We start from the raw sequence: 14218 nt of genomic DNA, 5'->3' as shown, positions 1-14218 counted from the left end.
AGGGAATAAAGAAAAGTCATTGCTTTACTGGGTTGCTGGGATTAGGGATGCCTTCTTTCTCTCTGTTCCGATGAACTGTGCTATATTGTTCTTACTAATTTTAAATATAGTGCTTATTTAAGAAATGACCTCTAAAAAACAAATAAAAACAAAAGAAAAAGAAATGACTCCTTTCTAATTTAAACAATAGATAGTTCCTCATTTACATAATAGGACTAATAATAGTACCTAAAGATAAAGAAACAAAGGCCCAGGGAGGTCAAAGCAACTTGCTCAAGGTCATTCAGTTTGTGACAGGCCCTGCCAGGCCTCAAAGCCAGGTTGTCTAACAAAGTCTGTGTCTAAACCACAAGAATATACTGTCCCCTGTGAGTGTACCACACAACATAAGCAAAAAATGAACAGCCAAGAGGCTAGATTTGTAAAATAAAAGACCATCACTAAGTCCCAATGGCTAAATAAGTGGAGAACACATGCGAATAACTCACTTGGGAGGAAATGCACCTTGTTTGCTAACCCTGTCCTAGAAAAAAGCTTATCTGACCCTCCCTCATGCTAGCTACCAGGCCCTCCAGTCCTGGCCCTCATCCCAACCCCAGGGGCCCAAAGCACCTGTCTGTGCTGTGCTTTATCAGGGAAGTCATGGGGACTTTGCAGTGGGGACCCCTTCAACCCAGGCCCCCACACTTACATGATCAGCCATGTTGGTGTGGCCTCCTGCGTGGATGAGGGTCCGGGCCATGTCTTCAGAGCCACCGAGGACTGCATAGTGGAGACAGCTCTGTTTTTTCTAGAGGGAAAAAGGCATCAGTGCCCTGTCCTGAAAGTCCCTCACAGTGGGGCTTTGGTATCCATTATTCCATTTGTCTGTCTGTCTCTCTCTCTCCCTCTCTCACACACACACACAAACACACACCCCTCTGGGATGATTACCCTCTTGAACCCTGAGGCTGGAGAAATCAATGCCTTGCCCAGGCCTGGTGACTAGTAAAAGGAGCTCACCATGGTCCTGGCTTCTCCCCACTTCCTGTCACAAACTGCAGAACATACATCAAAGCCCACACAACTCCTAGGCTGGTAAAGACATGCGGGGTATACTCAGGTTTTCAAAGAGGGGAGCAAGTAAGATTTGCCAGCACAAAGCAAACTGTACCTGGTACACACAACCCTGCCAGAGCTGGTCTCAGCCGTCCAGTCGGGAGCCGGGAAGCACTGGGGCAAGGCTTCATCCCGATGGGCCTTCTGAGTGCCCCCTTTCAATCCAAGCCCACCCCCAGCCAAACAGCAACCCACATGAGCTACCCCGCTCCGCTCCACCAGGCGGACCCCTCTAGACGACCAGCTGTCCCAGACTGCCCAGACTGTTCCCCAGGACTTTCAGTTTGAAAACCAGGGCAGTGTGAGGCAAACTGGGACGAGCTGCTCACTCTCCCAAAGTCCTGTCTGAACTGTGCACAGGGTGAGTGGGAACTAGTCCACCTCCCAGCCGGAAATGTAATCACTTTGAGTCAGCCCCCATTTCAGAGGCCCTGCGAGGGGTGAGGTGTCCAGATAGAATGTGTCCCCTGCCAGAAACTGCAAACCAAGGCGAGAGCACAGGGCCCAGGGCAGTGGGCAGCTCCAGCCCTGCCCATGTCCACCAGATGGACACGACCTCCCCGGTCCCTAAACTCCTATGCTGCTCCTGCTAGGGACACGGGCTTGACACTTCACCTCTACGTCCCCTCCCAGTCCCGAGCACTGCTCTGGGCGTAGAGAAAGGGCTGCTGCTCAAAGAGGAGCACCACGCAGATGTGAGGACACACGGGGTTTCCCTGGGGCAGCTACTTTCCCCCTCAGGATGGCTCTTGGTCCCATCCCAACACCCTAGGGCAGCAAGGTGTACCTGCTAGGGAAATTCTGCAAATTAAGTGTTTTGTGACTTACGAAGTAGTATTCACGTTTGGGGGAGGTTAACACTGATGTTATTGAATTTACATTTGCCATTTTGCTACTTATTTTCTACATGTTTCCTGTCCTTTTTGTTCTTCTGTTTCTCCTTGATTGCCTTCTTTTGTGTTAAACATTATTCGCATACTATCTTAATTCCCGGGCTTTTAAACTGTTTTTGCTATTATATTTTATTTATTATTATTGCTTTATTATTGAAATTTAGAACATATAGAGAATTCCAAACTCTGAAGCTATTCAATCAGTGAAGAGAGATTGTCATTGATCTAAAAGTAAAAAGCAGGGGCGCCTGGGTGGCTCAGTGGTTTGGGCTGCTGCCTTCGGCTCAGGTCATGATCTCAGGGTCCTGGGATCGAGCCCCGCATCGGGCTCTCTGCTCCGCAGGAAGCCTGCTTCCCTCTCTCTCTCTCTCTCTCTCTGCCTGCCTCTCTGCCTACTTGTGATCTCTGTCTGTCAAATAAATAAATAAAATCTTAAATAAATAAAAAAATAAATAAATAAAAGTAAAAAGCAAAACAAAACAAAAAACGGCAACTCCCTACCTAAGGCCACGATACCCCGTTCCAGGACACACAGAGAATTTCCAGTGGCTGCTTAAGGAGTCAGTAGTGAGGTAGAGAGGAGGCCTGTCCTGGGCTCCAGCTCTGGGCGCTGGGGTGGCTCATGCACAGGCAAGGCAAACCTTCCAGGCCATGAGCTCTGCAGTCTAGGGAACAGGCTTTTCAGCCTCAGCTTGGCTTTTTGCTGGCTTGTGACTGGTGAAAGTCACTGGATCTCTCTAAGCTTCTGATTCTTCATCAGCATAACAGGGGGAATTTTTCTGAAGTAACTTGTAAAGGGGGCCCACAAAATATCAAGTACCCAGCAATAAGAAGACACAAACAGGTGTCAAGCTTCTAGCACCCCTGAATGCTGGGAGGTATATTTACTCCTCCCAGCAATGGAAGAACGTGACTACATAGCGTCCCCATTTTATAGCTGGGAGATGAGGCTCATCGAATTGAAGTGACTTGCCCTCGGTCACAGGGCTCAGCAGCGGAAAAGCCAAGAGCAGACCCCCGGGGCCTGAGGCCTGAGGGCCCCTATTTACACACATTCAGGAATCATTGGCAAGGTTAGAGTTAGGGTTCAGAAGCCAAGGGCAGACATCTGTCCCCCGGGGGAGGACTGACTACCTGGGTGAGGGCATTCACACAGCTCCCAGCCTCAAGGAGCAGCTGTACACAGTCAGGGTGGACACCTTCAGCCGCCGCGTGCAGGGCAGTCAGACCTTCCTGAAACACACGGGGCGAGTGTGAGGATGGCAGGGAGGCTGAGGCCAGACTCTGAGATGAGAGGACCCCTTGCGCTAGGGCTCCAGAGCACTAGGAGCTCTCCATGGTCATGCTACTGAGGACAACAATCTGGGTCATTTTCCGTGGTTCCCTGAGCCCCGTACCCGATTTTCTCACGTTGAGGAGCATGTGATACATTGGCTTCCGCCTCCACATCCCTGCTCAGGGTCTCACCCTGCAAGCTGCCCCGCCCCCTGCCCTCGGTCTATGCCTTCTCACTCCAGGAAGCCTCTAGCAGGGGACAATCAGGCTGCACCTTGGGCCGTCCGTTCCTTGAAAGCAGGGAGCAAGCAAGCGTCTCTGCCTCCTCTGGGCGGTGACTCACCGCGTTCTGCTCCTCCAGGTCCAGCCTGATGTCCACAAGCCGCTGCAGCACAGCCAGGTGGCCCCGGCCAGCAGCCAGGTGAAGGGCCGTGTTCCCCTCCTGCAGGCAGAAGGACTCCCGAGGGACTGGTAGAATCACAGACCCTTGAAGGCCCTGGGGACCTGCTGGAAATGCCCCTCATTGTATAGACATGGAAGCTGAGGTCCAGAGAGGGGAAGTGACACATCTAGGGTCACAGAGCAAGTCTATGAAAAACTGCAGCCCCGAATGCTGGGCCAATGTCTCCCTGCCCCTGAGAAATATGCCTCGAACTACAGCCAGGGGCACTTCCAAGGTCCAAGTCTTGGTCTTTCCTTACATTTGAAGGCAGACACAATACGTGGGGGTAAAAAAATCCCTACTTTGCATGCCCCTGTCTAAAGCCAGTCCCTCCTTGAGCCATCCTAGATCCATCCCCTCCCCCTGCTCAAGGCCACAGCTCCAAGGACTGTCCTTGGCGCTCAGGATGTGCCCAGGCAGCCAGCTGCATGGCCCAGTTCAAGGTGGTAGCTTCTCATTGAAGACTGTGGCCCTGCTGACCACACTATTTAAAACTGCAACTCCAGGGGCACCTGGGGGGCTCAGGCAGTGCCTTTGGCTCAGGGCACAATGTCGGAGTTCTGGGATCGAGCCCTGCATTGGGGCTCAGTGGGGAGTCTGCTGCTTCTCCCTCTGCCCATCCCCTTATCGCTTGTGCTGTCACTCATGTGTGTGCTCTCTCCCTCTCAAATAATAAAATCTTAAAATAAAGCTGCAACTCTCAGGGGTGCCTGGGTGGCTCAGTGGGTTAAAGCCTCTGCCTTCAGCTCAGGTTGTGATCCCAGGATCCTGGGATCAAGCCCTGCATCAGGCTCTCTGATCGGCAGGGAGCCTGTTTCCTCCTCTCTCTCTCTGCTGCCTCTCTGCCTACTTGTGATCTGTCTGTCAAATAAATAAATAAAATCTTTAAAAATACATATAAAAAAAAAAAAAAACCTGCAACTCTCACCCTCCCGTCCTCCTGATCACCTAATCTTGCTGGACTTTTCCTTCCCTTTTCCCCCCATAGCACTGATAAACTAACACACTATAATTTGCTTATATACTGTGCTTATTGTTTATAACAAAAACACCTCAAGGGCAGGGATTGCTATTTTTGTTCTCCAGTGTTTCCCCAAGTGCCTAGAATAGGGTCTGGGGCATGTGGCAGACATTCAGTAAAATATTTGTCCAATGAGTAAATACTGTGATGGAGAGACTGACATGTGACTCCTGGCACTTGAGAGCCACAGGGCTGGTGGCTGTCTCACACTTGAGAAGTCTAAAGGTGATGCGACACAGCCAAGGGAGATGGCTCCCCTGGGTGTGGCAAAGGGCACGCTGCTCTTTGTATCAGAAGTGGCTCTTGCCAAGCGCAGATTGGGGTTGTTCTTAACGGGATCTTTCTGCAGGGCAGCTGGAGGCTCAGTCAGTTAAGGGTCTGACTCTTGATTTCAGCTAAGGTCATGATCTCAGGGTCCTGAGATGGAGACCCATATCAGGCTCCAAACTTGGCGGGGAGTCTGCTTCTCTCCCTCTGCCCCACCTTCCCCTCTAAAAATAAAGAAATCTTTTTTTTTTTTTTTAATGGGATCTTTCTGCAGAGGTCAAGTAGATGGTGAAGGGGGTCCCAGCAAAGAGGAAGAAAGCTAGAAGAGGCTAGCCAGAGAAGCAGATTCCCCAGTGAGCCAGAAGCCCAAGACAGGGCTCGATCCCAGCACCCCAGGATCACGACCGAGCTGAAGACAGATGCTTAACTGACTAAGCCACCCAGGTGTGCCAATATGGGCAAGCAATTTTGAAAGCTTCTTTCTAGAATTTCTGATTACAAAATTCTGGGTAAGGATCAAAGCTGGGCTTTTCTTGCTTTCCAGTTTGTGTGCCCCCACCCTCCTGGCACCCTGAGTGCAATCCTATTATTACCTCTGAGCTAGATGCATCCTGGCAGGGGCTGTCCTTCACTCCTTTCTGTGCTCCTGGTTCCTGGCCAATAGCCATCACAACATAGCCCAGAGCATGACCTGCTTAGCCCCTTTCCAGAATGAAGGAAATCAGCCTGATTTGATTCTCAGGACTAAGAGGATGAGTGTGAACAGCTGGATTCCATGCAAACCCCAAGGGCTCAATGCCTCAGGAGGCAGTAGCCCTGGGCGGGGCATCAGCCCAACCTCTGTGTTGCTCTGTGACCTTGGCTAAAGCATCCCCCTCTCTGGACCTCCCATCTATAAAACGAGAAGGTCGAACTAGTCCCCAGTGAAGGACACTTGCCGTTCTAAGCCCCTGTGTGCATTTGCCTATCATTAGCTTATAAACAGAACTCCTCTATCCCGGCCAAGCACATTAATCAGAAGATTAATAATGGAGTTTGTCCCTTTATTGGAGCGTTGTTTGGAATTTGCTGCAACATACTTGCCTAATGATTCACAATGGCCCACTGATAAGAGTCATTTTCAGGATAGTCTCCACTGGCCCAGCCCTCAGCTCTCCTCAGACTGGTGAAATCCTGCCTGAAGCTCTCCACCCTCCGCCAACTGCTCCCTCCTCCAGGCTTTCATCCTATTTCTGTCATGACCACTTAGATGACTAAATGACACAGAAGGTAAATAACCAGGAGGTACATGGCTACCACCATCCCCTAACTCTTCTCCTCACTCCCAGCACCAGACAGCCCCAAGGGCATCAAAATCCTGTCAAACCCACCCTGGCAGCACCACCGGCCAACAGACTTGCCATCCCAGCTCCCCACAGCTGGCCACAACTTTCTACCAATGTGGCCACCCAGGTTCCTTGAATGAAAACCTGTGTCTCAGAGATCTTTGGGCTCCTCACGTGAGTGCAGCACAGGACGGGCCCATAGCACTCGCTCGAAAAATGCCTGCCAGACAAACATCAGACCCTCTCTGGTCCTTAAGCCGTCTGCCCCTCCAGCATGCCGGCGCCAGAAGTTGGTGCAGGTCAGCCGCCAGCGCCCACCCTGGTCAGGAGCCCAGAGCTTGGACTGCCCCTGGAACCCAGTTACAGTACCTTGTCTTTCACACTGTGGTCACAGCCAGAGCCCACAAGGAAGTCCAGAGCATCCAGCTGCCCGTGCTCGGCCGCCCGGTGGAATGCCGTCCTTCCCAGCTGACCAGGTAGGAAAGAAAGTGACCCTTCTGTACCCTGTAGGAGGCACACTGCCCACCTAGCCACCCACTCAGGGCTTGCAGGGGCCTCTCTTGCCTCAGGAACTCTCCCCTTCCATTGCCCTTCACACCTGACCTGGAAAGCCCAGACCCAACTTTCCAGCAAGACCTACTGGGTCGTCCCCCCTCCCCCCAGCTCACTGAAATCCTTCTGTGGCTCCCTGCTGCCTGCTGAATACAGGACCAATTTCTAAGGCGTGAAGTGGTGGAAATTTCCACAAAGGGGCTCCCAACATGGCCCTGGCTCCCCCTCCCAAAATTCCAGTCCATCTCAACTCACATTCAAAGGGCCCTTTTCCAGTTCTAAAGCCCTAACAATGTTCTTCTATTTACAAAATCTCCCTGCTTTCCAATCTTACCAACAAAATCCAGTTTACTCACTAAATGCCACCTCCTCTAGGAAGCAGGAAGCAGTGGCTCCCATCTCTCTAACCTGTCCTCTCTGAGGGAACTGACCATTTTCCTCCTGTGTCCCACTCATTTGTGCCCTAACACCCCTTCTAGACCAGCAGTTCCCTGAAGTGGAGTCCAATCTGCACTACCCATAGCTCAAAAGGATGCACTTAAGGAATGGGCAAGAGTGGCCCCAGGAGCCCCAAACCCAATGGGAAGGACAAGCAGCCTCGAGGCCACTCTCACTTTGTCAGCATGGTCCAAGGGCACGTCCTCCAGGTCCTCCATTATGAACGCCAGCACCGGCATGTGGCCTTTTTGGGCTGCACAGTGTAGTAAGGTCAGGCCATCCTGGAAACAAGGTGGTAGACCAGGGTGGTCCCTACAGTCTATGAAGAGGGCCCTTCTCACACCCTGGCTCTCTCGCAGACGGTGAGTGTTTGCAACCCAGAGCACAGCTTTCCCATGGAAACAACACAGTATGTAAATGGGGATGGGCCCCTGGGCCACCACAGGTGCCCACTCAGCCTCACTGGGGCTGGTGGGAGTCAGGATGCCAGAGTCCCAATCCCAGCTCCAACACTGGTCAGCAGTGCAGTGCGGTCTTGAACAAGTTATCTGTACCTCCACGAGCCTCCATTTTCTCCTAGGTTAAATCAGGATAACCCCAGACTACCTCAGTGGGTTGCTGAGGGGGTTGGACAGCATCACCTACAGAAAGTTTTTTATACCCTGATAAATAACTCAGGATGTAAGGTGAGGTCGTACAGCATTGACAGTCCCTAGAATAACCCCCCCCCCAACATTCTTCCATGTTTACAACATCTGCTTGTCTTGATAGGGCCCCACATGAGAAATAAGGTGACTAAAGTCCCCAGGATCTGTCTCTAGGAGGTCACCTCCTCACGTTTGGGGAGGGCTGAGAGCTGATGGGGTCTGCAGGGTCTAGGAGGTGTTGAAAAAGGAGAAAGTATACTCATGATGGAGTCACTTGTGCTAAGGCCCACCCACATCACCATTCCTAACCTAACTACAGCCTCAGCCTCTCCCAGATAAGTAATCTTTTTTTTTTTTTTTAAGATTTTTATTTATTTATTTGAGAGAGAGACAGTGAGAGAGAGCATGAGAAGCGAGAAGGTCAGAGGGAGAAGCAGACTCCCCATGGAGCCGGGAGCCCAATGCGGAACTGGATCCCGGGACCCCGGGACTGTGACCCGAGCCGAAGGCAGCCGCTCAACCAAACCAGCCACCCAGGCGCCCCCAGATAAGTAATCTTAACCAGTCAGTCTGGAATTTCCTGGTTAACACTGGGGAAGAAATCCACCTGACAGACCCCCCCCCCCCCCCCCCCCCCCTCGCCCCCAAAGGAAGGTGATCTTGCCTAAAACAATCCAGTCTTTGCTAGAATAACTTCCTTGCCTCACTGCCTTTTGCCTATAAAAGTCTTTCATTTTGCACAGCTCCCCAGAGCTCCCTTCTGTTTGCTAGATGGGATGCCGCCCAATTCATGAATCATTGAATTAAGCCAATTAGATCTTTAAATTTACTCACTTGAATTTTGTTTTTTAACAGAGGAGAAGTGGCCACAAAAGAGGTGTAGGCTGGAAGAAGGTCTCTTGGACCCAGAAGAAATATTTAAGTGAGGGACATTTGCAAATCCTACGTTTATAGCCCAGAGCTTCTATCAAGGCCTTGCATTATAGCTGGAGTGTTTGGAGCCCTGTTTTTCAAATGGATTGCAACCATCGATGGGTCATAAAAATCAATATACTGAATGATGTTGTACATTTTGACAGTGCTTTGGATTACACTGGAGTAAAATCTGTCAAATCTCAGTGACTATGAACTTAAGATTTCTATATTTCATTTTAGGTAAAGAAATTGAATTCTAGTTAAAGTTATGCATGCTGAAGTATTTAGAGGTAAGTATAGTGATGTCTGTAATTTATTTTGAAATGATTCCAAAATTTATAAAGAACTCTAAAAGCTCATCAATGAGATATTAAACAACCCAATTAAAAAATCATTTGGACACAAAGAAGGTATATGGATGGCAAATAAGCACATAAAAAGATACCTAACATCATTAGTCATTATTGAAATGCAAATTAAACTCATAGAATTTTTTTTAAAGATTTTTATTTATATATTTGACAAAGAGAGAGACATCACAAGTAGGCGGAGAGGCAAGTAGGGGAAGGGGAGGGGGAGCAGGCTCCCCGCTGAGCAGAGACGACAACCAACCCCCCTTATCAGCTTGATACTGGGATCCTGACCTGAGCCAAGGCAGAGGCTTAACCCACTGAGCCACCCAGGCGCCCCTAAAACCATAGAATTTCTAACAATAGAGTAGGTAAGGGGGTAAAATGCTAACATTCCAGTGGAGAAACCTGGCTAAGACCACATAACCACATGATCAAGTGTGAAATTATGGTTTATAATAAGAAATACGTATTTCGTCCTGTTTCTGGCACAGAGCTCCTAAAATCCTTGGAATTTTCTAAGTGTACAGAGTGATTAAAGTGTCTATTGTTATGTTAATTTGCTGGCAAGGAAAGCCCAAGGTAACCTGAAGATGGGGGCTGGTTTCCTGGGAAACCAATTCAATTAGAGAGTTAGAACTTTAAGTCCCACTCCCTGACCTCTAGGGAGGGGAGAGAGGCTGGAGGTTGAGTCAATCACCAATGACCAAGGACTTAATCTATCAAGTCAGTGAAATGAAGCCTCTATAAAAATGCAAAAGGACGGGGCGCCTGGGTGGCTCAGTGGGTTAAGCCCCTGCCTTCGGCTCAGGTCATGATCTCAGGGTCCTGGGATCGAGTCCCGCATCGGGCTCTCTGCTCGGCAGGGAGCCTGTTTCCTCCTCCTCTCTCTCTCTGCCTGCCTCTCTACCTACTTGTGATCTCTCTCCATCAAATAAATAAATTAAAAAAAATCTTTAAAAAAAAAAAAAATGCAAAAGGACAGGGTTGGGAGAACTTCCAGGTTGGTGAACAAAGAATGCATCCACAGGCTGGATCCCACACTCCTCAAGGACAGAAGTTCCTTTGTTCGCGACCTCACCCAGGTGTCTCTACATCTGGCTATTGATTTGTGTCCTTTAATATCCTTTGGAATAAATTTGGGATCCAGTGAGTAAACTTGTTTCATGAGTTCTGTGAGCCCCTCCAGCAAATTAACCAACCCTAATGAGAAGGTCATGGGAACCTCTGATTTATAGCCAGTCGGTCAGAACCCCAGGTGAGGGACTGACTTCTGTAATGGGGGTGGTCTTGTGGGACTGAGCCCTTAACCAGGGGAATCTGATGCTATCTCCAGGCAGATAGTGTTGGAATTGGGCTAAATTTGTGGGACCCCCAGTCAGTGTCCATTGAGAATTGAACTACTTGTGATATGGAAAAACACACACATTGGAATTGGGGTCAGAACTGGATCAAGGTAACATCACCAGTGACAGGCCATATTGTTACTGATATCTCTTCTATCAAGACCTACAAAATAGAGGCTGCCCAGTGACCTGGCCCAGGTCACAAATCTGAACCTACTTCAAGGGCACCTGGGTGGCTCAGTCAGTTAAATACCTGCCTTCAGCTCAGGTCATGATCCCAGGGTCCGGGGCTCTAACCCTGCTTGTCAGGTTCCCTGCTCAGTGAGCATGGTGTCTGCTTCTCTCTCTCCCTCTGCTCCTCACTGCTGCTTGTGTTCTCTCTTTCTCTCAAATCTATCTATCTATCGATCTATGTATATAAATCTACCTCAGCCTGCACTTATAGGAACATACACCAGTGACAACCTAACACACATTCAGCGGTACTAACTAGCCCCTACCCTAGAAAACAGAACCTGTCCGCCTTACAAGGAAATTCCCCTAGCAGCCAGTCCTGCCATTTCTGGGTTGTTGCTTTTGGGTCTCTGCGAAATTCGTTCTTGCCCCAAATCCCTCGAGAAGAGTGTTCAACTGCTTTGAAGGGCTGTAGTCCCTCCACCCAGGAAATTTTTTCTTCTGATTAAAGGACATCAAACTTACTACCAAACTGTTTACGTTTTGGGGGCACCTGGCTGGCTCAGTCAGAAAAGCATGTGACTCTTGATCTTGGGGTCATTAGTTCAAGCCCCATGTTGGGCATAGAGTTACTTAATTAATTAGTGTTTGCTTTGTCACTGGGCAGTGTCCTATGCACCCTGATAGGAGACAGTGAAAGACACCTAACCCCTGGTTTTCTTTCCCCAATCTAATCATGAGAATCTAATCATGAGAAAAATATCAGACAAACCGGAATTAAAGGACAGCGTACAAAATGCCCGACTGGAACTCTTCAAAAGCGTCAAGGTCGTGAAAAACAAGGATAGACAGAAACTATCGCAAGATCGGAGGAGAGTAAGGAGACAAGATGACTAAATACTTCATAGGACATTCATGGGAAAATTGCTGAAATTTTCATGCAGTCTACAGTTTAGTAAAACTCTAGATATCACCATTCCCTGGCAAAGCAGAGTCAGGTAAATAGCAGGGAAAAAAAATCTCCAGGGCCAAAGGGACTGTGGCCCAGCCATGGCCTGGCTCAAGGCTCCTTTGCAAGTGGGCTGAATACCTCCAGGGAGGACCTTGAACAAGGGACAGAAAGGTAGTTGGAGGGACCACTTGCAAAGATGGCTACAACTGGGGCGCCTGGGTGGCTCAGTGGGTTAAACCTCTGCCTCCCGCTCAGGTCATGGTCTCAGGGTCCTGGAATGGAGCCCTGCATCTGGCTCTCTGCTCAGCAGGAAGCCTGCTTTCCCTTCTCTCTCTGCCTGCCTCTCTGCCTACTTGTGATCTTTCTCTCTCTGTCAAATAAATAAATAAAGTTTTTGGGGAAAAAAAAAGGCCACAACTATTTCTCCCACCCCTGGAAAAACCCAAAGCAACAGGATTGTGCTACTCTACCCAACAAGGGGAGTGGAGGGGATCCAATATTCTCCATCCCCTGAAGCCAGGCTGGCAAGGCAATGGGCTCCGAGCAATAGAATATGGTGGAAATGGTATCGTGACTTCCCAGCTGTGGCCTCAAGAGACCATGCCCCTTCCACTCTTGCATTCTTTCATCATTGAAAGAAAAAAATGCTCAATTTTTAAGTAGAAGTTAATGAAAACAGAAATGTCCTTTTTTTCCTCCACTTTGAATTTTCTCTAAGGACCCGGATTGAGAACTCCTGGCTGACAGCTCTGGTCCAGAAATTTTGCGTTTTCATAAGGACCACTGACCCCCGAAAAGGTAAGACACCAGTGCTGGGATCCCTGGCACTCTGACTCCCTGGGCCTTCCTTCCTCCCAGAGCACCCGGGTGAGCAGCGCGGGAGCACCAGGCTCCCTAACATGCAGGCACTGAGCCAAACACTTTACACACAACACTGAGCTGCTCCCCCAGCTCAGAGGTGAGGACTAGCACCCCCATTTTCCAAGGGGAAACTGAGGCTCAGGATGCTTACGTAATTTGCCCAAGGTCCCAGGGTTTGGCAACCAGAACTTTACTCCTTCCACCTCACCGCACCACAAGGGAGCCAGGGCCGAGCGGGAGGTGGGAGGAGGCCCCAGCCTCTCTCGTGAAATCTTCTAACCACCCTCTGAGGGTGTTACTTTGATTTCTCCTGTGTGAATAAGGAGGCTGCCCAGAGGGACAGGGACTGTCCCAACATAATAGAGTGGTCATGGGTCAGGGGCACTAGAAGAAAGAGGCTTTTAATGCTGACAGGAAAGGCACCCGAGCACCTCTCCCAGCCCCAGTGGAAACAGCAAGTACCCCAACTTCACAGGCTGAGTTCAGCTGGGGCTTCTGGAGGGTCCTCAGAAGGTGGGGCAAGCTGGGATGGCAGAGCCATGTGGGGAGAAGGAGGGGGAAGAGGGGGGGTAGATGGCAGAGGTGGGGGCAGGCCAGTGCAGCAGGGCAGGGGAACAGAGGGGGCAGGGACTCGGAGAGCAAGGGGGCTCCCCACTGAGGCCTTACCTTGTTCTCACAGTGGATCTTGGCCCCAGAGTTGACCAGGATCTGGAGGATCTGTAAGTGGCCGAACCAGGCAGACAGGAGAAGCGCGTTCATCCCAAACTGGGGGAGAGGACAAGGGGGAGGAGTTGAGGTGAATGTGAGCAGGTGTGGCTGTGCCACCTGGGCCCATGTCTGCACTGAAAATCATACAACCGTAAGGGACCATAAGTGCCACCCAAGCCAGAGAGTCGCTAAGCTTAATGAACGTAAAAACCATGGCATTTTTTTATTTTTTAAATTTTTGAAAAGATTGTATTTATTTATTTGAGAGAAAGAGAGAGAGAGCGAGCTCACGAGTGGGGGGGGGGGGGGAGGCAGAGGGAGAGGGAAGAGCAGATTCCCCACGGAGCAGGGAGCTGGACACAAGGTTCAATCCCAGGACCCTGGGATCTTGACCGGAGCAGAAGGCAGACACGTAACCAATTGAGCCACCCGGGTGTCCCTCCGTGGCATTTTTTTAAGAGGCTGAGACACTATTGCAAACTTTTGTTTTTGCTAAATAAAATTTTAAAATAGGGGTGCCTGGGTGGCTCAGCCGGTTAAGCATCCAACTCTTGATATCTGCTCAGGTCATGATCTCCTGGGTCATGAGACGCCCACATCAGACTCTGCGCTGGGTGTGGAGCCTGCTTGGGCTTCTCTTGCTCCCTCTTCCTTAGTCCCTCCGCCACTCATGCTGTCTCTGGATGGATGGATGGATAAATAAATAACAGCTACCATCTATTCTCCCCATCATTTAATAAAGAAGGAACATTTTAACATAAAAAAATTGGGGAGAAACTAATCTCAGAGTATGCTCTTTGCAAATACAGCTTCATGAAAAACATACTACATTGTTCTTATTTTCTGGTTTGCTGTGGCTGGTGAAGACTGGTGTTTGGGAACCACTGTTTGACTCTCCTATAGGACAGCCTCCAGGCGGATGGCTTGTGCCTGCAGACAGGCACTTCTGCAGGC

At 49.8% G+C, this 14218-nt stretch overlaps 1 protein-coding gene across 8 annotated transcripts in view; it reads right to left on the bottom strand.

Annotated features, from left to right (window-relative positions):
- The window catches only part of ANKDD1A (ankyrin repeat and death domain containing 1A), a 43171-nt gene that overhangs the window by 19997 nt on the left and 8956 nt on the right, over positions 1-14218 (bottom strand). For 5 of the 8 annotated variants that reach the window (XM_059372257.1, XM_059372260.1, XM_059372254.1 and 2 more), the window contains exons 4-9: positions 13223-13321; positions 7488-7592; positions 6691-6789; positions 3610-3708; positions 3126-3224; positions 692-790 (exon numbers count right to left, since the gene is read on the bottom strand). In XM_059372257.1, the coding sequence (XP_059228240.1) occupies positions 692-790; positions 3126-3224; positions 3610-3708; positions 6691-6789; positions 7488-7592; positions 13223-13321 (600 nt within the window). Of the gene's footprint in view, positions 1-691; positions 791-1153; positions 1614-3125; positions 3225-3609; positions 3709-6690; positions 6790-7487; positions 7593-13222; positions 13322-14218 lie in introns of those variants that run through there. The other 3 variants (XM_059372256.1, XM_059372258.1, XM_059372262.1) reach the window with 3 other exon arrangements.

The sequence above is a fragment of the Mustela nigripes genome, chromosome 13 (genome assembly GCF_022355385.1).
Source record: "Mustela nigripes isolate SB6536 chromosome 13, MUSNIG.SB6536, whole genome shotgun sequence".
Taxonomy (NCBI): Eukaryota; Metazoa; Chordata; class Mammalia; order Carnivora; family Mustelidae; genus Mustela; species Mustela nigripes.
This window is presented reverse-complemented; position numbering and strand designations above follow the sequence as displayed.